Genomic DNA, 24197 nt, shown 5'->3' on the forward strand with positions numbered 1-24197 from the left:
AATCCCAGCTACTCGGGAAGCTGAGGCAGGAGAATCGCTTGAACCTGGGAGGCGAAGGTTGCAGATCCTACCACTGCACTCCAGCTTGGGCGTCAGTGCAGGACTCCGTAAAAAAACAAACAAACCAAAAAAAACACTAAAAAGAAGAGGAGAGAAACAAAGACAGGAAGACAGAAAAAACATAACTGTACCTAACCAATTATTGAATTTGGGATTTTTGCATCATGCACCTTATAAAAGTCTTTCAAGGCCCTCTTATGAACCAAAAACTACAACCCACAGGGGTGATCTAAAATTTTTGAACCACTCTTTGATGAAATTATTTAATATTTTTGCGGAGACTGCCATTTTTTTTGTTTTGTTTACGTTTTTTTGAGACAGAGTCTTACTCTGTCGCCCAGGCTGGAGTGTAGTGGGGCGATCTTGGCTCACTGCAACCTCCTCCCGGGTCCAAGCGATTCTCTCGCCTCAGCCTCCCGACTAGCTGGGATTATAGGCATGCGCCACTATGCTCGGCTTTTTTTTTTTTTTTTTTTTTTTTTGAGATGGAGTCTTGCTCTGTCACCCACGTTGGAGGGCAAATGGCGCGATCTCGGCTCACTGCAACCTCCGCCTCCCGGGTTCAAGCGATTTTCCTGCGTCAGCCTCCTGAGTAGCTGGGATTACAGGACCGCGCCACCACGCCAGGCTAAGTTTTTGTATTTCTAGTAGAAACGGGGTTTTACCATGTTGGTCAGGCGGATCTTGAACTCCTGACCTCGTGATCTGCGTGCCACAGTATCCCAAAGTGCTAGGATTATAGGTGTGGGCCACTGCGCCAGGCTAATTTTTGTATTTTTAGTATAGACGGGGTTTCGCCATGTTGGCCAGGCTGGTCTCGAACTCCTGACCTCTGGCGATCCGCCAGCCTCGTACTCTCGAAGTGCTGCGATTACAGTCGTGAACCAACGCGCCCTGCCTGCCATAAATTTTTAATAGGGGGAAAGAGGAACTGGAAACGCAGCGGACTAAAGCTCTTCCCATTCACGAACCCGCACGCCGAGTCAGGATTCTCCCGACTACCCTCCCGTGGTCCCTGCACAATCCGGGAGAGACGCGGCGCTGCGGGTGCAGAGCTACCCAGAGGGCTCCAGGTGAGGGCACAGTCACTGCACAGGGAACAGACAAGAGGCCCGGGGGCCCGGCCATCAGCGCTGCCGCCATCTTATGGCTGAAGGGGACTGAGGCCGAACTGGGCAAGGAGAACTCGGGGCGCAGTTTGCGGAGACGACTGAGGGGAGGCCCGAGTCCGCCACAGCCACTTCCCACCGGTTCCAACCAGCCCCTCCCTCTCTCTCCGGATGTCGGAGCCGCCACTCTCACCATTTCTAGGCTTCCAGGGGGACCCTGGCGTCTTAGCTGTGGATCTCCCAATACTTGCAGGTCACAGGGCCACAGAGGCTGGGCCTCTAGGAGCAGGGAGACTCAGAGCAGGGAAGACGAGACCAAGAGCTCCAGCTGCAGCGAGAGACAAAGGCCCCGCCAAATCCCGGAAGCCGCCCTGTCCGCTCCAGCTGCGTGCCTGATTGGACAGTCCCCAGCTCAGCGTCCCTGATTGGAAACCGTCTAAGGCCCGGCCGCTTCAGGCCTTGAGTGACAGAAGACTTGACCAAATGCTGGACTGAATGAAGTAAGAGTGACAGCCTAAGCTGCAGCCTTTTCAGGCAGGCCTTCCTCCCTGAGCTGAGCCAGGCCCACCCCGGAGGGTATTTGCATTTAACCTCGTGTATAAGGTTTCATGTATTTATAAATAATATACTATATGGCTATTCACAAAGGAAAAATATATAACAATAATTTTAAAATTTCAGTTTTGATGATCTTCCTGGCTTCTGGCATTTGAGCAAGCAGCCTGAGATTTTTTTAAAAAGGCAACCCCTCTGAAATAAAATATAAGCCACATGTGAATTTTAAACTTTCTAGTAGCCAACTTTAAAAAGAAACAAGAAAAAGGTGGAGTTGATGTAACAATTTAATTTACCCAATATATCCAAAATATTATCAGTTTGTGAGCAATAATGAAATATATATAAAGTTTATATATATAATATAAAGTTATATATATATATAAACTAAATCTTTGAAACTAACTCTGTATTTTACCTTTCTAGCACATTGCAGTTTAGACCAGCGACATTCCACGCACCCAGTAGCCACACGTGGCCAATAGCTGCCATATTGAAGTGCGGCTGAGATGTCAGCTGAATGAAGGGCCTGCACATCAGAGGTGGGGGACACCAACATCTCTCCTCAGTTCCCAGGTTGGAACAGATAGTGGTCATAAAAAAAGCAGAAAGCAGCAAGAATAAGATAACCACACACAGACCACTGCTGGCCACCTGTTGCCCACCTTCCTTCCAGAGATTAGACAGTGAACAAAAACTGATGGGGTGACAGGAGAAAAAACTCTGTCTTCATATCTTTCCACAGTCTTTTTTGAGACAGTTTCGCTCTTTTTGCCCAGGCTGGAGTGCAATGGAGTGCAATGGCGCGATCTGGGCTCACCACAACCTCCACCCTGGGGGTTCAAGTGATTCTCCTACCTCAGCCTCCTAAGTAGCTGGGATTACAGGCATGCACCACCACGCCCAGCTAATCTTTTGTATTTTTAGTAGAGATGGGGTTTCTCCATGTTGGTCAAGCTGGTCTCGGACTCCCGACCTCAGGTGATCTGCCCACCCCCGCCTCCCAAAGTGCTGGAATTACAGACGTGAGCTACCGTGCTCGTCCAGGATGGAGTGCAGTGGCACGATCTGGGCTCACTGCAACTTTCACCTCCTGGGTTCAAGCAATTCCCTGCCTCAGTCTCCTGAGTAGCTAAGATTATAGGCACCCACCACTACGCCCAGCTAGTTTTTGTATTTTTAGTAGAGACGAGAGTTTCACCATCTTGGCCAGGCTAGTCTTGAACTCCTGACCTCGTGATCCGCCCACCTCGGCCTCCGAAAGTGCTGGGATTACAGGCATGAGCCCAGCCCTGTCCACAGTCTTGACCTCCTCTGTTTATATATGAAGAAAACAGATTAAAGGCAAACTTATTTTGCTATTTGATCTTGGCCCTAATGGTCAGGCTGTAGTTACCTGTTTTCTTTTGTGGTGTGGGGGGGTCTGTGAGAGTATAAGGACAAATCACATGCACAAATGTCTATATGTATTTCTGCATTACTCAGCATTATCTTACAAGACATCCAACTTTATTTATTTTTATTTATTTTTGAGACGGAGTCTCACTCTGTCGCCCAGGCTGGAGTGCAGCAGCGCAATGCGATCTTGGCTCACTGCGACCTCCACCTCCCGAGTTCAAGCTATTCTCCTGCTTCTGTCTCCCCAGTAGCTGGGATTACAGGCGCGTGCCACCCCGTCCAGCTAATTTTTTTGTATTTTTAGTAGAGACGGTGCTTCACCGTGTTAACCAGGATGGTCCCCTTCTCCTGACCTCGTGATCCGCCTACCTCGGCCTCCCAAAGTGAACCACCGCGCCGGGCCAAGACATCCAACTTTAAATCAGAAATGAAAAATTAGAGGCTGGGCACGGTGGTTCATGCCTGTAATCCCAGCACTTTGGGAGGCCGAGACGGGTGGATCACGAGGTCAGGAGATCGAGACCATCCTGGCTAACACGGTGAAACCCCCTCTCTACTAAAAATACAAAAAATTAGGCGGGCGTGGTGGCGGGTGCCTGTAGTCCCAGCTAATCGGGAGGCTGAGGCAGGAGAATGGCGTGAACCCGGGAGGCGGAGCTTGCAGTGAGCCGAGATGGCACCACTGCACTCCAGCCTGGGCGAGAGTGCGAGATTCCATCTCAAAAACAAAAAAAAAAAGTTTATGTGACTTACGTATAATCTTTAACAAATAAGGCAACTTTAAAATTATTGGTAAAATAGTATCAGCAATGTCTTAAATATTGTTAGCATTTCGTTAACTTTTTTTGAGATGGAGTCTCACTCTGTTGCTCAGGCTGGAGTGCAGTGGCGTGATCTGGGCTCATTGCAACCTCTGCCTCAGCCTCCCGAGTAGCTGGGATTACACGCACCTGTCACCAAGCCTGGCTAATTTTTGTATTTTTAGTAGAGACGGGGTTTCACCATGTTGGCCAGGCTGGTCTTGAACTCCTGACCTTGTGATCCACCTGCCCCAGCCCCTCAAAGTGCTGAGATTACAGCTGTGAGCCACCGGGCCCAGCAACAATTTTTTATTCAAGGGGGTTTTGGCCCGGTGCAGTGGCTCATGCCTATAATCTCAGCACTTTGGGAGGCCAAGGCGGGTGGATCACTTGAGGTCAGCAGTTCGAAACCAGCCTTGACAACATGGTGAAACCCTGTCTCTACTAAAAATACCAAAAGTTGGCCAGGTATGGTGGTGCATGCCTGTAATCCCAGCTACTCAGGAAGCTGAGGGAGGAGAACAGCTTTAACGCAGGAAGCAGAGTTTGCAGTGAGCCGAGATTGCACCACTGTACTCTATCCTGGGTGACAGAGTGAGAGTCCATCTCAAAAAAAAAAAAAAAAAAAAAAAAAAGTGGTTTTATGATTATTCCTGCAAGAATACTCTAAGATTTGCCCTAAGGGTTATAAATGATAAAACCCAGCACAAGACAGAATAATCTTGGCTTAAGTAAGCTTGTAAAATATTGTTGGCTTGATGAAAACAGCTAAATTGCTAAATTGTGCACTTTTGGTATAAACCTAAAATTAACCTTAATTTTTTTTTTTGAGAATGGTATGAGGTTACAGATTGGTTTAAGAGTGTGCCCTTTCTTAATGATATGCCTGGAAAGGCAGAAAGCAATTTCAGGATACCAAAAGAACTTCCCCTAACTGGTACTTAACTAGTGAGGCTGGGGTGGAAGAGCTTTTCATTGATATGCCCCTTTAACAATTCACTTAGTTGAATCAAATAAGGTACTCTTTTTACTTTTACAAAGCCCAGATTGCTTCTCTACCATCCAAGGAGGTAAGAAGTGTTTTTTTGTTTTGAGATGGAGTCTTGCTCTGTCACCCAGGTTGGAGTGCAGTGGCTTGATCTCGCCTTACTGCAGCCTCCGCCTCCCGGGATTCTCCTGCCTTAGCCTCCCAAGTAGCTGGGATTACATGCGCTCACCTCCACACCCAGCTAATTTGTGTATTTTTAGTAGGGATGGGGTTTCACCGTTTGGGCTGGGCTGGTCTTGAACTCTTGACCTTAGGTGATCCGCCTCCCAAAGTGCTGGGATTACAGGCAGGAGCCACCATGCCCGGCCAGCTGAGAGTTTTAATGCTCTGTTACACAATTGGTTTCTCTGGCAATCAACCCTGGTCCTGAGGCTGTCCAGAAGCCTCCAGCCAGAAGTCATCTCATTAACATACAAAAGATGCTTCTCTTTTCAGACATTCCAAAGATTTTAGCTGCATATGAAGAAACTGAGACAAATTCTAGATTTTAGGGGCTGCAAATAAACTGAGACAAACTCTAAGTACTCACATTGATAAGAGCATCCAGACCTGGCTCAGCTCTAGCCCTCTCTGGAAAGCTTTGCTTTACCCACCTCCTTTTAATTACAATCTACCCCCCAATAACCCTGTGGAATTCTTTATAGCAGCAGCACGTTCGGGCATTTCACATCTTTGATATAATCTTGGTGTTTGTTGTTTACTTCCTTATAGTTTTGTTCCGGGGAGCTATGTCTTGTTTACCACTATATTCCCAGTGCCAATCACAGTGCTCAGCCCATGGCAGGTGATCAATGAATAGTTGTCTAATCAAGGCACAACAGCACTGTCTGTAAAAGGGAAGCAGGAAGGATTAGGTCAGAGCACACTTTAGCTCAGCCACTTCCTACCTGGCTGACTTTGGGCAAGTTCCTAAATTTTTTCTTCTTTCAGTTACCTTGTCTGTGACATGAGGAATCATTAAACTTACCTACAGTTTTTGCTGATGAAGATTTAATGAGCAAAAATATCTAAACAGCTTTGAAACACTGGTTGGCACAGCAAGCGTGCTCCATACATCAGCTGTGTCAATGAAGAGTTAAACTCTTTAAAATATTTGAAGAAATTTATTCAGAGTCAAATATGAGTGACCATGCCCCATAGCACGGCCCTCAGAAGGTCCTGAGGACATGTGGCAAAGGTGTTCTTCAAAATGTTCATTACTAAGGCATCCATCTCCCATTACTTCAATGCACTTTGCTAAACAATGCATTATTTCCGAGAAGACGTCTGAATCTGTTTCTGTACCAACGGTCTTAATTAGAACATCACATAAATTGCCACATCTGTGTGAGATACTCAGGACTACAGACTCTCGCACACTCCAGGAGAAAAGGCATGGATTCTGCTGCTGCCCCTCCAACGCCATCGTGGAAATAAAATTTCAGTAAAGGAACTATCAGTTTGACAACCTGCTTGGTGTACTCCACAAAGCACAGTTAAATCAGCTATGTGCTGCAAAAGGTCACAATCTTTTTTTTTTTGAGATGGAGTCTCGCTCTGTCACCCAGGCTGGAGTGCAGTGGTGCCATCTCGGCTCACTGCAATCTCCACCTCCCTGGTTCAAGCGATTCTCCTGCCTCAGCCTCCTGTGTAGCTAGAACTACAGGTGCCTGCCGCCATGCCCAGCTAATTTTTGTGTTTTAAGTAAGACAGGGTTTCACCATGTTGGCCAGGCTGGTCTTGAACTCCTGACCTCAGGTATCCACTCACCTCGGCCTCCCAAAGTGCTGTGATTACAGGCATGAGTCACTGCGCCTGGCCGAGGTCACAATTTTTCCTGTGTGCACAGACCAGGTAACAGAAGAAAATCATATCACCTGTGTGATTGGTGCAAAGACAATGTCCTCAGATGCCAGGACCCAGGCATAAAAGTTACATCACCTGGATGTTGGACCCAGCAATATGTCACAGTGGCCCAAGTAGGCAAAACAGAGACAGAAGAGTCACATAATGTCAGTGCAGGGCCCAGCAATGTCACAAAGTCTCCTGCAGGCAAAACCTAAAAGAAGAGAAAAGTGCTGGGCATAGCAATATGCTACAATGTTCCTGTAAGCAGGGACCAGGCAGAAGAGAGTCACATCACCTAGATGCTGGGCCTAGTGATATGTCAACCATCTTTTCTGTAATAAAGATCCAGGCAGGAGAAACACATCACCTGGTTGCTGGCCACAGAAATGTGCCACAATTTTCACTGTAGGCAGGGTGCAGGCAGAAGAGGAGAGTCACATCTCCTAGGTAATAACTGTGACATACCTGTGCAGAGGTATATCACAATGCCCCCTGGAGGAAGGAGCCAGGTAGGGGACTCCCCATCCCTTAGGTGTTGAGCCCAGTGTCACATCTGAGTATGTCACAATACCCAAATATGTGGGGCCTGAGAAAAAAGAGGAGAGTCACATCACCAAGATGCTAGGCCAATGGTATGTCACAATTTCCCTGTGAGCAGAGACCAGGCAGGAGAAGAGTAACATCACCATGGTTATGGGCATTCAGTTATGTCACAAAGCCCCCTGTAGTCAGGGCCCAGGAAAATAATGTTCCATCACCTGGGTGTTGAGCCCAGCAATATGTAATGATGTCTAATGTGAAACATTGTGCTGCAATATGGCACAACATGCAGGACACAGGTTGGAGAGTCACATAACATAGGTACAGGATCCAGCAATATTTGACAATACCCAAAATTTGTGGTGTCCAAAAACAAAAGTCACATCACCGAGATGCTGGGTCCAGTGATACATCACAATCTTCACTTCAGGCTGAACCAAGACAGAAGCATCAAAGCACTCCGGTGCATAACAAAGACATATGTCACAATCACACCTGCAGGAAGGTCCAGTAATTAAAAATCCTGCACATGTCCCAGTTCTAGACATGTGAGTCACCACATTCTGTATGTTGGGTCTAAGTGTGCTAGTGACAAGCTCACCAACTGAATCTGTGCATGAGAGCTGAGAGCCTTCATCCCTTCCATGAACTGTTTGGCCCTAAGCCCAGGTAGGAGAGTCAACATGTCCCCCAGCCAATTAGGGACATGTTGACTCTCCTACCTGGGCTTAGACAGGTAGAATTCTCACTGCCTATGAACTGGATTTAGAAATAAATCACTATTTCAACTCTAGCCAGATGTTCACATATGACAGTCACAATTTTAACTGTAGACTGTGTATGTGTGTGAGATTCAGGGCCTCACCAGTGGGCTCTGTCCACGTGTGAGGGTGACAATTCTAACAGTTGGCCGGGAGTGTATATGAGAACCACAATCTCACCTGTATGCTGAACCCTGTAATGACACTCTCTGTACCACAAGAGATTTATATAGTATGCAAGAAAGTGGGAATTCATTATGACCTTTGTACAAGGAGACCCAGAATCATATTCATGACTCTAGGCCTAGCCGGAACAGACAGCATCTTGGTTGGGCTGGGTGCAGTGGCTCATGCCTGTAATCCCAGCACTTTGGGAAGCCGAGGTGGGCAGATCACCTGAGGTCGGGAGTTTGAGACCAGCGTGACCAACATGGAGAAACCCCATCTCTACTAAAAATACAAAATTAGCTGGGTATGGTGGCACATGCCTGTAATCTCAGCTACTTGGGAGGCTGAGGCAAGAGAATTGCTTAGACCTCGGAGGCTGAGGTTGCAGTGGGCGGAGATCACGCCATTGCACTCTAGCCTGGGCAACAAGAACGAAACTGTCTCAAAAAAAAAAAAAAAAGAGAGAGAGAGAGAGCATTTCTCCTATTAAATAGTGTGACGTATGAGAGTAATCATTGCATCTGTGATCAAGGTCAAGATATATTTTACAGGCCAGGCGCAGTCGCTCGCACCTGTAATCCCAGCACTTTGGGAGGTCAAGGCAGGTGCATCACCTGAGCTCAAGAGTTTGAGACCAGCCTCACCAACAATGGGAAACCCTGTCTCTACTAGAAATACAAAAATTAGCCAGGTGTGGTGACTCACGCCTGTATTCCTAGCTACTGAGGAGGCTGAGGCAGGAGAATTGCTTGAACCCGGGAAGTGGAGGTTTCAGTGAGCCAAGTTCATGCCATTGCACTCCAGCCTGGGGGATAGAATGAAACTGTCTCAAAAAAAAAAAAAAATTATTTTACAATCCTGCCTGTGAATAGGGAGAGAGGAGAGTCGCATCATCTGGGTTTTTAGCCAGGAATATGACGCAACCTTTTTTTTTTTTTTTGAGATGGAGTTTCGCTCTTGTTGCCCTGGCTGGAGTGCAATGGCACAGTCTCAGCTGACTGCAACCTCCGCCTCCTAGGTTCAAGTACATGATTCTTATGTCTCAGCCTCCCAAGTAGCTGGGACTACAGGAACATGCCACCATGCCCAGCTAATTTTTGTAATTTTTTTTTTTTTCTCCCCGAGACAGAGTCTTGCTCTGCTGCCCAGGCTGGAGTGCAGTGGCATGATCTTGGCTCACTGCAACCTCCCCCTCCCGGGTTCAAGCAATTCTCCTGCCTCAGGCTCCCAAGTAGCTGAGATTACAGGTGGCTGCCACCACACCCAGCTAATTTTTTGTATTTTTAGTAGAGACGGGGTTTCACCATGTCGGCCAGCTGGTCTCAAACTCCTCAGGCGATCCACCCACCTTGGTCTCCCAAAGTGCTGGGTATTACTGGCATGAGCCACCAGGCCTGGCTTGACACAACCTTTTCTGAGGGCAGAGACCAGTCAGGAGTGTGACATCACCTGAATACTCAGCCAGGAATAAGTTACAACCTTCTCCTGAAAGCAGCACACAGGCAGCAGAATCACATCACCTGGGTGCTGAGCCCAGCAATCAGTAACAATGCCCTCTGTGGTCCAGGCCCAGGCAGCAGACACATATCACCTGGTACCGGGGCCAGCCAGTTTTTTCTGTGGGGCGAGTACAGGTAAAAATGGAGAGTCACATCTCCCAGGTTACTGATGCAGAGGTCTGTCACAAGGCCCTCTGTAGAAAGGGCCCAGGTGGCAGTCTCCCATTTTATAGGTGTTGGACCTAGTAATATGTCTTAACATGAAAAATATTCAGGCCTAAGCAAAAAACGAGAGTCACATAACCTGAGTGCAGGGCTTAGGAATATGTCACAATGCACCCTGTGGGCAGCTCCAAGGCTGGAAAAAAGAGTCACATCTTGGAGGTCCAGAGTCAAACCATATGTAACAATCTCATTTGTGGGCCTGGCCAAGGCAGGAGAGTCTAATCACTAAGGTGCCCTGCAGATGCATACAATCACACCTGCAGGCAAGTCCAGGGATTAGATTAGAAATTCCAAACATGTCCAGGTTCTAAAGGTATGAAAGTCAACACCTCCTGTATGTTGGGTCTAAGTACATGAGTCGCAATGTCAATGATCGACAGAATGTGTGCAAAAGAGCCACAGTTTCTTCTGCAGACTGTATCTTCTTAGTGCGGTCACAGACTTACACGTGTGGTGACTCTTGGTCTAGAAGTCACTAACCCACCTGTGGACCAGATCCACACGAGAGGCAATTATCCAACTTTTGACAGCCTCTGTGAAATTCAGAACTTCAATAGTGGGATGTGTTTACATGGGAGAATGACAATCCTTACTGTTGCCTGGGTGTGCATTGGACAGACACTCTCTGTGTCACCTGAGGACTTTCTACAATACGCAAGATTGGTAATCCTCTGTGACCTTTCCACAGGAAGGAGCTCCAGAATCTTTCCTGTGGTTCTAAGCCCAGATATGAGAGTCAACGTCTCTCTAATTGACTGAGTCCAGATAGGAGAATCTTCACCTTCCTATGAGCTGGATTTAGAAATCAGTCACCATCCCAACTGTAGCCAGATGTTCACATATAACAGTCACGATTCCAACTGTGGACTGTGTTCACATGTGATTCAAGACCTCACTAGTGGACTCTTGTCAATGGATCAGGGTGACAACTGTAAAGGTTGGTGTGGTGTGCAGAGGACAAGTACAATCTCAGTTGTGTGCTGCACTCTGTTATGACATTCTCTGTACACACTAGGGCTTTATATATGTGAGAGAGTACTAATTCTTTATGACTTTTGTACAGAAAGACTTTCTAATTTTCCTCAGCCTAGCTGAGGGCAACATTCTCTCTCCTATTGGCTTCTGCAAGGTATGACAGTTATCATTACATCTGCATGCTTGGCCAGATATATGTCACAATCCTACCTGTATGTAAAGAGCGAATGCAAGAGTGACATCAATTGTGTGTTGGGCCAGGGCTATGTCACAATCCTCCCTGAGGGCAGGCATCAAGCAGGAGAATCACATCACTGGGGGCTTTACCAGGGATGTTACAATCCCCTCCTGAAAGCAGGGCACAGGTAGAAGAGTGAGATCCCCTGGGTGCTGGGCCCAGATATGACAGACACAACAACGACTGGTTGCCGGGCCCAACGATATGTCAGAATCTTCCCTGTGGGCAGAATGCAGGCAAAAATACAGGGTTTTATCTCCTGCATGATGGATGCAGAAATACATCACAAAGCTGGGCACGGTGGCTCACAACTGTAATCCTAGCATTTTGGGAGGCCTAGGCAGGTGGATCACCTGATTTCAGGAGTTCGGGACCAGGCTGATCAACATGGAGAAACTCTGTCTCTACTAAAAATAGAAAATTAGCTGGGCATGGTGGCAGATGCCTGTAATCCCAGCTATCCGGGAGGCTGAGGCAGGAGAACCGCTTGAACCCGAGAGGCAGAGGTTGTGGTGAGCCAAGGTCGCGCCACTGCATGCCAGTCTGGGCAACAAGAACAAAAATCCATCTCAAAAAAACAAAAAACCAACAAAAAAACATCACGAGGTCTCCTGTGGGAGGGACTCAGGCAGAAGCCTTCTAGCCCCTACGTGTTTGTCCCGGTTGTATGTTACAATATCCAAAATATAGCAGGTCTCAGGCAAATGAGGGGAGTCACATCACCTAGGTGCTGGGTCCGGTGATCTGTCACAATCTTTTCTTTTGGCAGGCCTTAAGCAGAAGAGAAGAGTCACATTACCTAGATAATGAATAAAGAGATGTTATAATATTTCCGTGGGAGCATCCATGCAGGGCAGTCACATCACCTTGGTGCTGGACTCAGAGACATGTTGCAACATGCAATGTATGCAGGTCCCAAGCAAAAGAGGAGAGTCATATCACCTAGGTTCTTGGTCCAGAAATATTTCACAATATTTCTGGAGGGGAGGGCCTAGGCAAAAAAGTCACATTACCTAAGTGAGAGGCCTAGAGATATGTCACAATGTCTCCTGCCGGTAGGGCTCATAAACAAGAAGAGAGTCACATAACCTAGGTGCTGGGCTCAGCTTTATGTTCCAATCATCCCAGTGGGAAGGGCCCAAGCATGAACGAAGAGTCACATCACATAGGAGCTACGTCAAGCGATATATCACAATTGCCGCTGTGGACAAACCCCAGAAGAGGAGGCACATCATCTAGGTTATGGGTCCAAACATATATCACAGTGACTTGTGTGTGCAAGGACCAAGCAGAATAATTACATCACTGCTTGGTCCAGCGATAAATCACTCTATTCTGTGGGCATGGCCCAGGCAGTAGAGGAATGTCAAATCATGTCGGTAAAAGAGAGCATTTATCTGTGCTTTTCCCATAGGAGAGATTGCAGTGGGTCAATAGGTAGGTCACAATGCTTCCTGTGGTCAGGGTTCAGGCAGAGAACTCACATCATCTTGGTGCTGGGCATAGCAGTATGTCTCAATGCCTTCCAAGGGCACAGCCAAAGCTGTTACATCACCTTAGTGTTAGGCCCAGCAATATGTCATAATCTCCTTTGTCGGCAGAACCTAGAAAAAAGAAAAGTCACATCAGCTAGGTGCTGTACCCAACAATATGTCCCAATATCCCCTGTGAGTGGAGAACAGGCAGGAATAAAAAGTCACATTTCCTGGGTGATTGGTGAAGACATATATTACAATCCCCTCTGTAGACAGGTCCAGGATGAAGCGTTACATCACCTGGGTGTTGGATTCAGCAACGTTACAATGGCCTATGTGTTTAGGGCACAAACAAAAGAGTCACATAACATACACCCAGCAATATGTCACAATACACCTGTGGGCAGCACCAAGGCAGAGGAGGAGACTCATATCACCTGCGTGCAATGCCCAGTGATGTCACAATGACCCCTATGGGCTGTATCAAGGCAGAATAGAATCACATTACCAAGGGTCTAGGTCCAGTGATATGTCACTATGAGCTGGGCCCAGGAAAGAGACAAATAACTCAGATGCTGGGCCAAGGTGTATGTCACAATTACACTTGTCGAAAGGTCTAGTGACGACATTAACAATTACACGCTTGTCCTCAGTCAAGGGATGAGAGTCAATACCTCCTGCATGTTGGGTCTAAGTACAGGGGTCACAATCTCAGTGGTGGACTGGATTTGTGCAAGAACCTCAATTTCCTTTGCAAATTATGTGCCTTAGGCTGGGCATGGTGGCTTACACCTGTAATCCCAGCATTTTGGGAGGCCAAGGTGGGCGGATCACTAGAGGTCGCGAGTTCAAGACCAGCCTGACCAACATGGTGAAACCCCAGCTCTACTAAAAATACAAAAAATTAGCCAGTGGGGTGGTGGGCACCTGTAATCCCAACTACTCGAGAGAATCAGGCAGGAGAATCGCTTGAACCCAGGAGGCAGAGGTTGCAGTGAGTTGAGATCAGGCCACTGCACTCCAGCCTGGGTTACAAGAGTGAAACTTCATCTCTAAATAAATAAATAAAGCTCCATAGTGAAGTTACAGTCACAAAGGTGTGCTGAATTTTGATTAAAGAGTCACTAACCCAACTATGGACAAAATCCACAAATAAGAGTCAATTTTCCAACAATCAACTGCCTCCAAAAGTGAGGTTCAGAATCTCAAAAGTAGCGTGTGTTTATTTAAGTAAATGACAGTCTTTGGTATTGACTGGGTGTGAATATGTTTCACAATCTCACCTGTGTGCTTGGCCCTGTCAGAGCACTCTCTTGTGGACTGTATATGGTGTGCATGAGAGTTGAAACCTGCTCTGAGAACTCTGCGCTGCTTTGGACCCATGATCTAACATGGTCCTAAGTCTAGCTATGACAGTCAACATCTCTCCAATTGGCTGGCTCCAGGGAGAAGAGTCCTCAGCCACCTATGAGCTGGGTTTAGAAATGAGTCACCATCTCAACTGTGGCCACATATGATATGTGAACACACATGTTCACATATGATAGTCACAATTTTAACTGTGGACTGCATCTGTGCATGAGAATTACGACCTCATCAGTGGGCTTTTACCATGTGTGAGGATGACAATTCTAAAAATTGGTAGGGAGTGCTTCCATGAAACATGATCTAACCTGTTTGCTGGGTCCTATGATGACATGCTCTGTACACTGTACCATCCGAGTGCTTTATACAATATACGAGAGAGTGGTGATTCTCTATAACCTTCATGCAGAGAGGAGACCTGGGATTTTACTCCTTTTTCTAAGCCTAGCTGTGAGAGACAGTATCTCTTCTATTGGCTGGTATGAAGTATTAGAGTCATCATCAAACCTGTGAGCTGGGATGAGATACATGTTACCAACCAACTTGCTGGCAGAAAGCACCCAGGAGAGTCACATCACCTGGATGCTGGGCCAATGATATGTAAATTTTTTTCCCTGAGGGCTGTGAAAAGGCAGGACAGTCACATCATCTGGGTTTTCAACCAGTGGCATGTTACAATTTTCTCCTGAAAGTTATGCACATGCAGGAGAGACACATCACCTGGTGGCTGGGCCCTGCAGTGTGTCACAATCTTTCCTGAGGGCAGAGTGCAGGCAGAAAAGGCATCACATCTTTTATGTAATGGATGCAGATATATGTCACAAGAATCCCTGGGGACAGGGCTGAGGCAGGAGCCTCTCATTTTTTAGGTGTTTGGCCCAGTGAAATGCCACAATTCCCAAAATATGTGGTTGCTAGATAGAAGAGTCGCATCACCTAAGTTCTGGTTTCAGTGATATGTCACGATCTTTCCTTTTGACAGGGTTCAGGGGGGAGAGGAGTCATATCACTCAGGTGATGAACAAAAATAAATGTCCCAATAACCCATGCTCATGGTACATGTGAGAGAGCTGAATCACCCGTGTGTTGAACCCAGTGACATGTCAAAATACACAATTCATGCAGGGCCCAGGCAGGAGAAGATAGTATCTTCACCCAAGTGTCAAGCCCAGTGATACATCACAATACCTTCTGTGACAGAGTCCAAGCAGTGGGGAAGAGTCACATTACCTAGATGCTGAATCGAAAAATGTGTCACAATATCCCGGCCCGCGGGATAGTCGAAGCAGGCCCTGGAGGAGGGGGTGGGAATTTGGGGAACAAGAGATACGAGAAATGGAGACAAGACAGTGCTCTGATCAAGTCTCGTTTAATGGCGGTAATGCAGTGCCTTATATACACTTGGAGGGGAAGGGGTTGGTCCAAGGCGAAAATGATCTCATAGTGGAGGCGTGGCCAGATAGGTATTGGTTTCTCTGGTCGAACGTCATGTTGCACCTGCGCTGTCAGGTAGTAATTTTCACGGGCGCGGGAAAAATGGGTGAAGAAGAAGCAGGAAGAGCGCCATCTTTTATGAGGTATTAATACAGGGAAAAAGGTAAATCTAGGGAGGAGGTAGAAGGTGGAAATGAATAGAGCTCAGGCGTTTTTAATCGTCAGTTATTATTCGCTATGGCCGGGGCGTGCAGCTCCGGACATCACAAAAATCACTGAGCAGAGAGCCCAGGCAGGAGAGTCAAATTACCTAAATGAGGGGCTCAGAGATATGTTGCAATGACCTCTGTAGGTAGGACTCAGGAGAAACAGGAGAGTCACATTATCTAGGTGGTGAGTAAAGCTATATGACACAATCACCCAATTTGATAGACCCAGACAAAAGAAGAGAGTCACATCACATAAGTGCTGGGCCAAGTGATGTGTCACAATCCTCATTATAGACAGTTCCCAGGAAGAAAAGGAGAGTCACATCACCTAGGTGATTGGTCTAAAGATGTCACAATAAGCCGTGTGGGCTGGGATCATGAAGAAGAATCGAATCACTTGTGTGTTGAGCCTAGCGATAAGTCACTCTCTTTTCTGTGGGCATAGACCAGGCAGGGGAGGAGAGTCATAATATCTAAGTGCTGGAGCCAGAGACAGGTCACAACCTCTACTATTAGCAAAGCCCAGGTAAGAAAAGAGTCACCGGGCAGTAGCTCATGCCTGTAATCCCAGCACTTTGGGAGGCCAAAGCGGGCAGATCACCTAAGGTCAGGAGTTCGAGACCAGCCTGACCAACATGGAAGAACCCCTCTCTACTAAAAATATAAAAAATTAGCTGGGCGTGGTGGTGGGCACCTGTAATCCCAGCTACTTGGGAGGCTGAAGCAGGAGAACTGCTTGAACCCGGGAGGTGGAGGATGCAGTGAGCCAAGATTGTGCCACTGCACTCCAGCCTAGGCAACGGTGCAAGACTCTGTCTTAAAAAAATAAATAAATAAATTAAAAAAAAAAAAAAAAAAAGCTCTACTATGTACTAAATATTTGACAAAATATTCTTTTTTTTTTTTTTTTTTTGAGACAGAGTTTCACTCTTGTTGCCCAGGCTGGCAGGCTGGAGTGCAATGGTATGATCTTGGCTCACTGCAACCTCTGCCCCTAGGGTTCAAGCGATTCTCCTGCCTCAGCCTCCCCAGTAGCTGAAACTACAGGCGCCTGCCACCACACCCAGCTAATTTTTGTATTTTTAGTAGAGATGGGGTTTCACGATGTTGGCCAGACTGGTCTTGAACTCCTGACCTTGTGATCCACCCGCCTCAGCCTCCCAAAGTGCTGGGATTACAGGCGTGAGCCACTGTGTCTGGCCCAGGGACGCATATTAAACAGCGACAAATATTATTACTTCTCATAAATTATTTTGTTGTATTGTTCATTAATATGTAAAAAATTGCTAGGATAAAATTTAGTATATAGTCAATATAGTCCAAGAAAGATTGTTGCCAGGCATGGTGGCTCATGCTTGTAATCTCAGCAATCTGGGACTCCAAAGGAGGAGGATCACTTAAATTGAGGAGTTCAGGACCAGCCTCACCAACATGGTGAAATGTCTCTATCAAAAATACAAAATTAGCCAGACTTTGTGGTGCGTACCTGCAATCCCAGCTACTCAAAAGGCTGAGACAGGAGATCACTAAAACCTGGGAGCCAGAGGTTGCAGTGAACCCAGATCGCACCACTGCACCCCATCCTGGGTGACAGATGACTCAGTCTCAAAAAGAAAACAAAGATTTTTGCCATTCTTGCTATAATGCTATAAACCTGCAAATCCTATAAAACTCTCAATTTCATATTCTCCATGAATTATTACAGGTACACACCTGTAATCCCAGCTACTCAAAAAGCTGAGACAGAAGTATTGCCACCACACTCCAGCGTGAGGAATAGGCGAGACTTTTTCTAAAAAAATAAATAAATAACAAAAAAAATAATGCAGAAACAAAAGACCAACCCCGGATCTCTTGAATGAGAATCTGCATTTCAAGAAGATCTCCAGTTCATTGTTGCACACGACACAATTTGCAAAGTATGCTTCTAAATCACTGACTTTGCTGAGAATTATACACAGCTGATTCTGGATGATTTAAAATAGCACTCAGGCTGGCGTGGGGGCTCACGCCTGTAATCCCAGCACTTTGGGAGGCTGTGGTGGGCAGATCATGAGGTCAAGAGATCAATACCATCCTGGCCAATATGGTGAAACCCTGTCTCTACTAAAAATACAAAAATTAGCTAGGTGTGCTGGCCTGCGCCTGTAGTCTCAGCTACTCGGGAGGCTGAGGCAGAAGAATGGCTTGAACCCAGGAGGCAGATGTTGCAGTGAGCCAAGATCATACCACTGCATTCCACCTGGCAACAAAACTAGACTTTGTCTCAAACAAACAAAAAAATACATAAATACAATAAATAAAAAAAATATAAAAAATTAGCCAGGCGTGGTGGTACACATGTAATCCCAGATACTAGGGAGGCTGAGGTGAGAGAATTGCCTGAACCTGGGAGGCGGAGGCTGCAGTGAGCTGAGACTGTGCCACTGCACTCCAGCCTAGGCAACAGGGCAAGACCTCGCCTCAAGAAAACCAAACAAACAAAAAAAATCACCAGGCTGACTTCTGCATAAAATATTCCCTGATCTAGCATCTACTTTCACCACGTTCTATCCCTCCCCTTCCCAGTTTTTTTCTGACCTTGTTTTCTCTTCTTTATGAAAGTCCTTTTCTCTCTAACCTTTAAAATTCTCCAACATCTTATAGTTGGTGCTTTCCCCTTGTTGCAATACTACTTTAAAATTAAGTAAATTCATTAGCTGGGCATGATGGCAGGTGCCTGTAATCCCAGCTACTTGGGAGGTTGAGGCAGGAGAATTGCTTGAACCCAGGAGGCAGAGGTTGCAATGAGCCGAGATCGTGCCATTGGACTCCAGCCTGGGGAACTCAGCAAAATACCATTTCAAAAAAAAAAAAAATTAAGCAACTTCTTGCCAAGCACAGTGGCTCACACCTGTAATTTTAGCACTTTGGGAGGCTGAGATGGGTGGATCACCTGAGGTCCAGAGTTTGAGAACAGCCTGGCCAACATGGTGAAACCCCATCTCTACTAAAAATACCAAAATTAGCCGGGCATCGGGGCGCCCGTTTGTAGTCCCAGCTACTAGGGAGGGGAGACTGTGGCGGGAAGATCGCTTGAATATGGGAGACAGAGGTTGCAGTGAGTCGAGGTTGCAGTGAGTCGAGATTGCACCACTGTACTACATCCTGGGTGAGAGAATGAGACAAAAAAATTAAGAGACTTCTTACCTAAATCTAAATTTGTCATATTTTACAAAATCTAGAAACAACCTCGGAATAACAACAACTCTATTCCCAGAAAGAGCTTCCCAACCCCACTTCTGTGCCAATCCCAACTGTATCTGCCTGTGGATTTCAAGGTTTTCAGGGCTCTGCGGCTCCTCTAAGTATAAATGCTCTGTCTATGGCTATTGTGAGCAGGCTGGGACATCTGTAGAGGAGGCTCTCGGGCAGAACCGGCCGCTCCTTCAATGATCTCCCTTTACAGGCAAAACTATACTTAGCTTGGAGTCACTGAGTTCAGGCTTCTACTTACCACTCAGGGTTACTCACTTAGTTTTAAATAAGAAAATGAACAATGTATGGCCAGGCGCAGTGGCTCAATGCCTGTAATCCCACCACATTGGGAGGCCAAGGCAGGAGGATCACTTGAGGTCAGGAGTTCAAGACCATCCTGGCCAATATGGTGAAACCCTGTCTCTACTAGAAATACAAAAATTAGCTGGGCATGGTGGCATGCGCTTGTAATCCCAGCTATCCATAAGGCTGAGGCACGAGAATCCCTTGAAACCGGGAGGCACAGGTTGCCATGAGCCAAGATCACATCACTGCACTCCAGCCTGGGCGATAGAGCAAGACTCAGTCTCAAAAAAAAAAAAAAAAAAGTCAAAAAACAAAAATGACCAATATTTCAAGAAAAGATTAATCACTCCAACACATAGTTTATGGAATATTTTAAGGAAATTATAAGACTTAAATTTTCTACTACAATATAAAAAGCTTAAGTAAGGTTGGGCACAGTGGTTCACACCTGTAATCCCTGCACTTTGGGAAGCCAAAGCGGGTGGATCACCCGAGGTCAGGAGTTCAAGACCAGCCTGGCCAACATGATGGAACCCCATCTCTACTAAAATATAAAAATCAGCCGGGCATGGTGGCAGGTGCTTGCAATCCCGGCTACTCAGGAGGCTGAGGTAGGAGAATCACTTGAACCTGGGATGCAGAGGTGCAGTGAGCCGAGATTAGAATACTGCACTCCAGCCTGGGCAACAAGAGTGAAACTCCATCTCCGCCAGGCATGGTGGCTAACGCCTGTATAATCCCAGCACTTTGGGAGGCGGAGGCGGGCAGATCACAAGGTCAGGAGATCGAGACCATCCTGGCTAGCATGGTGAAACCCTGTCTCCACTAAAAATACAAAAAAAAATTAGCCGCGTGTGGTGGCGGGCACCTGTAGTCCCAGCTACTTGAAAGGCTGAGGTAGGAGAACGGCGTGAACCCGGGAGGCAGAACTTGCAGTAAGCTGAGATCACACCACTGCACTCCAGCCTGGGAGACAGAGCCCTGTCGCTCCAAAAAAAAAAAGGTTGAGAAGGAACTTTTTAACTGTTTACACACTTGTTCATTTTTATGTCATTGGGGGAGGACCCCTCAATATATTTCAGAGTCAACGGGTAACATTTTTTTTTTTAATAATTTTTTTTGAGACTGAGTCTTGCTCTGTCACCCAGGCTGCAATGCAGTGGCGTGATCTCGGCTCACTGCAATCTCCACCTCCCGGGTTCAAGCAATTCTCCTGCCTCAGCCTCCTGCGTAGCTGGGACAACAGGTGCCCGCCACCATGCCTGGCGAATTTTTGTATTTTTAGTAGACACAGGGTTTCACCATATTGGCTAGGCTGGTCTCAAACTCCAGACTTTGTGATCCATCCACCTCCACCTGCCAAAGTGCGGGGATTACAGGCATGAAGCACCATGCCCAGGTTTTTGTTTTGTTTTGTTTTTTAAGATGGAGTCCTGCTCTATTGCCCAAGCTGGAATGCAGCGGCGATCTTGGCTCACTGCAACCTCCGCCTCCCGGGCTCAAGCAATTCTCTCGCCTCAGGCTCCTGAGTATCTGGGATTACAGGCACACGCCACAATGCCCAGCTAATTTTTTGAATTTTTAGTAGAGACAGAGTTTCACCATGTTGGCCAGGCTGCAAATAATTTTTTACTCTGGGGCTGGGTGCAGTGGCTCATGCCTGTAATCCCAGCTACTCTTGAACCTGGGAGGCGGAGGTTGCAGTGAGCCACTGCACCACTGCACTCTAGCCTGGGTGACAGAGTGAGATTCAGTCTCAAAAAAAAAAAAAAAAAGAGTATACTCTGCACCAGCAGCATTAACACAAAAAAAGGTTGTATTAAACCCTGACACCCACTCAAATGTCACCTCCTCTATAAAGCCCTCTTTGATTTCCCTCTATGTCAGTGGCACAATTGATCACTATTACCATTCAGCTCCTCAATACAAGTCTTTTTATTTACAAGTATTATTCTCCAGAATAAATTAATCATTTACACCTATCCATGCCAATGAACTATAAACTCCTGTAGGGCAGGTATGTCGAACCCTGTTCATCTGTGTAATCCAAATGTCTTATACATAATAGATGTCATATACAAAAAAATCAAAATGCTGTCAGGGAATTATTGGAAAAGCTACCAAATTCTTTTAAGTTCAAGTGGTATTTAGTTTTCTATTCCTGTGTTAGTTTGCTAAGAATCATGGCTTACGGCTCCATCCACATTCCTGCAAAGGATACGATCTCATTTTTTTTTATGGGTGCACAGTGGCATGGAGTATATGTACAACATTTTCTTTATCCAGTCTATCACTGATAGGCATTTAGGTTGATTCCATGTCTCTGCTATTGTGAATAGTGCTGCAATGCACATACGCATGCATGTGTCTTTATAATAGAATGATTCACATTGCTTTGGGTAAATACTCAATAATGAATTGCTGGGTCAAATGGTATTTCTGTCTTTAGGTCTTCAAGGAGTTGCCACACTGTCTTCCATAATGGTTGAACTAATTTACACTCCCACCAACAGTGCATAAGAGTTCCTTTGTGAAAAAATAATTTTAATTTTCTAAGTGGTTAGCTTTTTAGACAAATGGTATACAAGGAAATTTTCCACAGGCCTAGGCCATCCAGCTGCTCTTCTGAGAGGCTACACTCTTACTCTTCAGGCTGTCCTCTAAGAGGTGATCCAGGGGATGATATTCATTAGACACTCCAAGAGATATGGCCACTGTGGGCATCTTGGGTTATCCCAGACAGTTCTGAAACTCACGACCAAGAAAAGACTAGAGGGCTGCTGTAAAGGGCCCTGTAATTTCTCCAAAGCAAACCTTCAACCCAAATATGTACTAATAAGGTGTGTGTGCCTAAGGAAGATAAAAGGCGGAGAGGCGCAGAGATTTTTTTTTTTAACAGTGGAGTTCCAGAGGAACTCCCGCCTGGGCAACACGAGTGCAACTCCGTCTCAAAAAAAAAAAAAAAAAAAAAACCTGTTTACAGACAGAAAACAAATATTTAAAAACCTGCCATTCACTGCTGTGTAAAAACATAATTAACAATTAAAACACTATGTTTGAAATGTACAATAAAGGACAAATAGTTGATAGTGTTGTAAATTGGAGAGAGGAAGTTGTCCTCATTTCCTACATTTGAGAATGTAGGAACGAAAGTGGAAATTTATAATTTCCTGAGTTAAGCTAGGAGAAAAGGTGGATTTGAAGTCCTCTTTGCCATACATTAGTAAGTCACCGAGGAAACCAGTCCTCCTGTGGAGTGTTAAGATAATTAAAAAGCAGGAAATTAGACTGAAGGGGCTCTAGTAACCTGTGTTCATAAGTAAAAAAAAACCTAACTCGATTTCTTACAAATTACTATTTTTAGGCAGAAACAAAATTCAGGCTTAACCAATCATAAACCTGCAATTAACTTCTGATTACATAACCAGGAAATTTCCACCTGAATCATACAAATAAGATGACTACATAACTGTAACCACTTTTTGAATTTGGTTTGCCTTCTCACACGCCCTTCATAAAACCCTTTCCTTTATGCCGCTCAGGTGGGCCACATATTATGACTGGGTGCTTTCCATTTCACCAATCACTGCTCAAATAAACTCGTTAACGTTTTAACACTGACTCCCTTTAATACTTACTAGAAGAGGCTGGGCGCGGTGATTCATGCTTGTAATCTTAGCACTTTGGGAGGCCATGGCGGGCGGATCACTTGAGGCCAGGAGTTCCAGACCAGTTTCCACCATGGTGAAACCACTTCTCTACTAGAAACACAAAAATTTGCCAGGCGTGGTGGCGCAGGTCTGAATCCCTGCTTCTCGCGTGTGCTGAGGTACGGGAATCGCTTGAGCCTAGGAGGCGGAGGTCGCAGCGATCACGCCATTGCACTTCCAGCCTGGCTGACAGAGCAAGACTCCGTCTCAAACAAAATGTTTAAAAAAAGAGACTGGGAGTCTCACCTGCCGCAGCTCCTCCCACGCACCCACCGAGTCAGGATTCTGCCCTGATGACCCGCCTGGCATCCCTGAACAATCCGGGAAATACTCGGGGCTGCGCGCAGAGCTGCCCAGGGAGCTCCAGACAGGGCGCCGCACAGTCGGGTCGCGGCGAGACACCGGGGTCCCGGCTACGGGCCCAGCCGCCATCTTACGGCGAGAGGGACCTAGGGTGGAGCTGCGCCAGCGGGGACTCTGGTGGGCGACCCGGGAGCGGACTGTGGGGAGGCCGGTACCACCGCTCTCCCCTCTCGGGATGCCCAACCCCGCACACTCACCTTTTCCCATCTTCCAGGATGTCCTGGCATCTTAACTGTGCGTCTCCCAGAACCTGCAGATAACAGGGCAACAGATTGTGACAGTCACCGGGCGCTCCCGAGGTGGAGGATGAAGAACAGCAGAGACAGATCCCAAGCTCTGGCGCCAGCGAGGTACAAAAGCCCCACCAAATGCCGGAAGCCACGCCCTCCTCTCCAACTGGGCGGCTCCCGCGCCAGCGCCACTGATTGGATAAAGCACCAGCACTCTCTCCATACCACCCCCCTCCTCTCAGCATTAGTGTATTTTACGGATAGGAAAACAGGCTGAAGTAGGTAGGGTAACGTGCACAGGGAATTACAGCTAATTAAGAAGTGAGCTGAGACTTGAGATGCACTAGCTCTTTCCCTTACCTGGGTCGGCTTGTATAATGCATCTTATTTACTACTTAAGGGTAAGAAAAGAACATTTGGACTGTGGTTTGTTTGTTTTGTTTTGTTTTGGTACCTAGTTTCGCTCTTATTACTCCAGGCTGGAGTGCAATGGTGCGATCTTGGCTCACTGCAATCTCCGTCTCCCGGGTTCAAGCGATTCTCCTGCCTCACTGCCTCAGCCTCCCGAGTAACTGAGATTGCAGGCATGCCCTGCTACTTTTTTTTTTTTTTTTTTTTTTTTTTTTTGGAGACGGAGTCTCGCTCTGTCGCCCCGGCTGGAGTGC

At 46.5% G+C, this 24197-nt stretch overlaps 1 protein-coding gene across 1 annotated transcript in view; it reads right to left on the bottom strand.

Moving 5' to 3' along the window:
• The window catches only part of LOC698907 (uncharacterized), a 59807-nt gene extending 36151 nt beyond the window's left edge, over nt 1–23656 (bottom strand). Inside the window, exons 1-3 of the mRNA XM_002801168.4 lie at nt 23500–23656; nt 12688–12807; nt 1363–12002 (exon numbers count right to left, since the gene is read on the bottom strand). Coding sequence (XP_002801214.3) covers nt 1363–1365 — 3 coding nt within the window. The 5' untranslated portion in view covers nt 1366–12002; nt 12688–12807; nt 23500–23656. The remainder of the gene's footprint in view (nt 1–1362; nt 12003–12687; nt 12808–23499) is intronic.
• Between the last annotated feature and the right edge of the window lie 541 nt (nt 23657–24197).

Source organism: Macaca mulatta, chromosome 19 (genome assembly GCF_049350105.2).
Source record: "Macaca mulatta isolate MMU2019108-1 chromosome 19, T2T-MMU8v2.0, whole genome shotgun sequence".
Classification (NCBI taxonomy): domain Eukaryota; kingdom Metazoa; phylum Chordata; class Mammalia; order Primates; family Cercopithecidae; genus Macaca; species Macaca mulatta.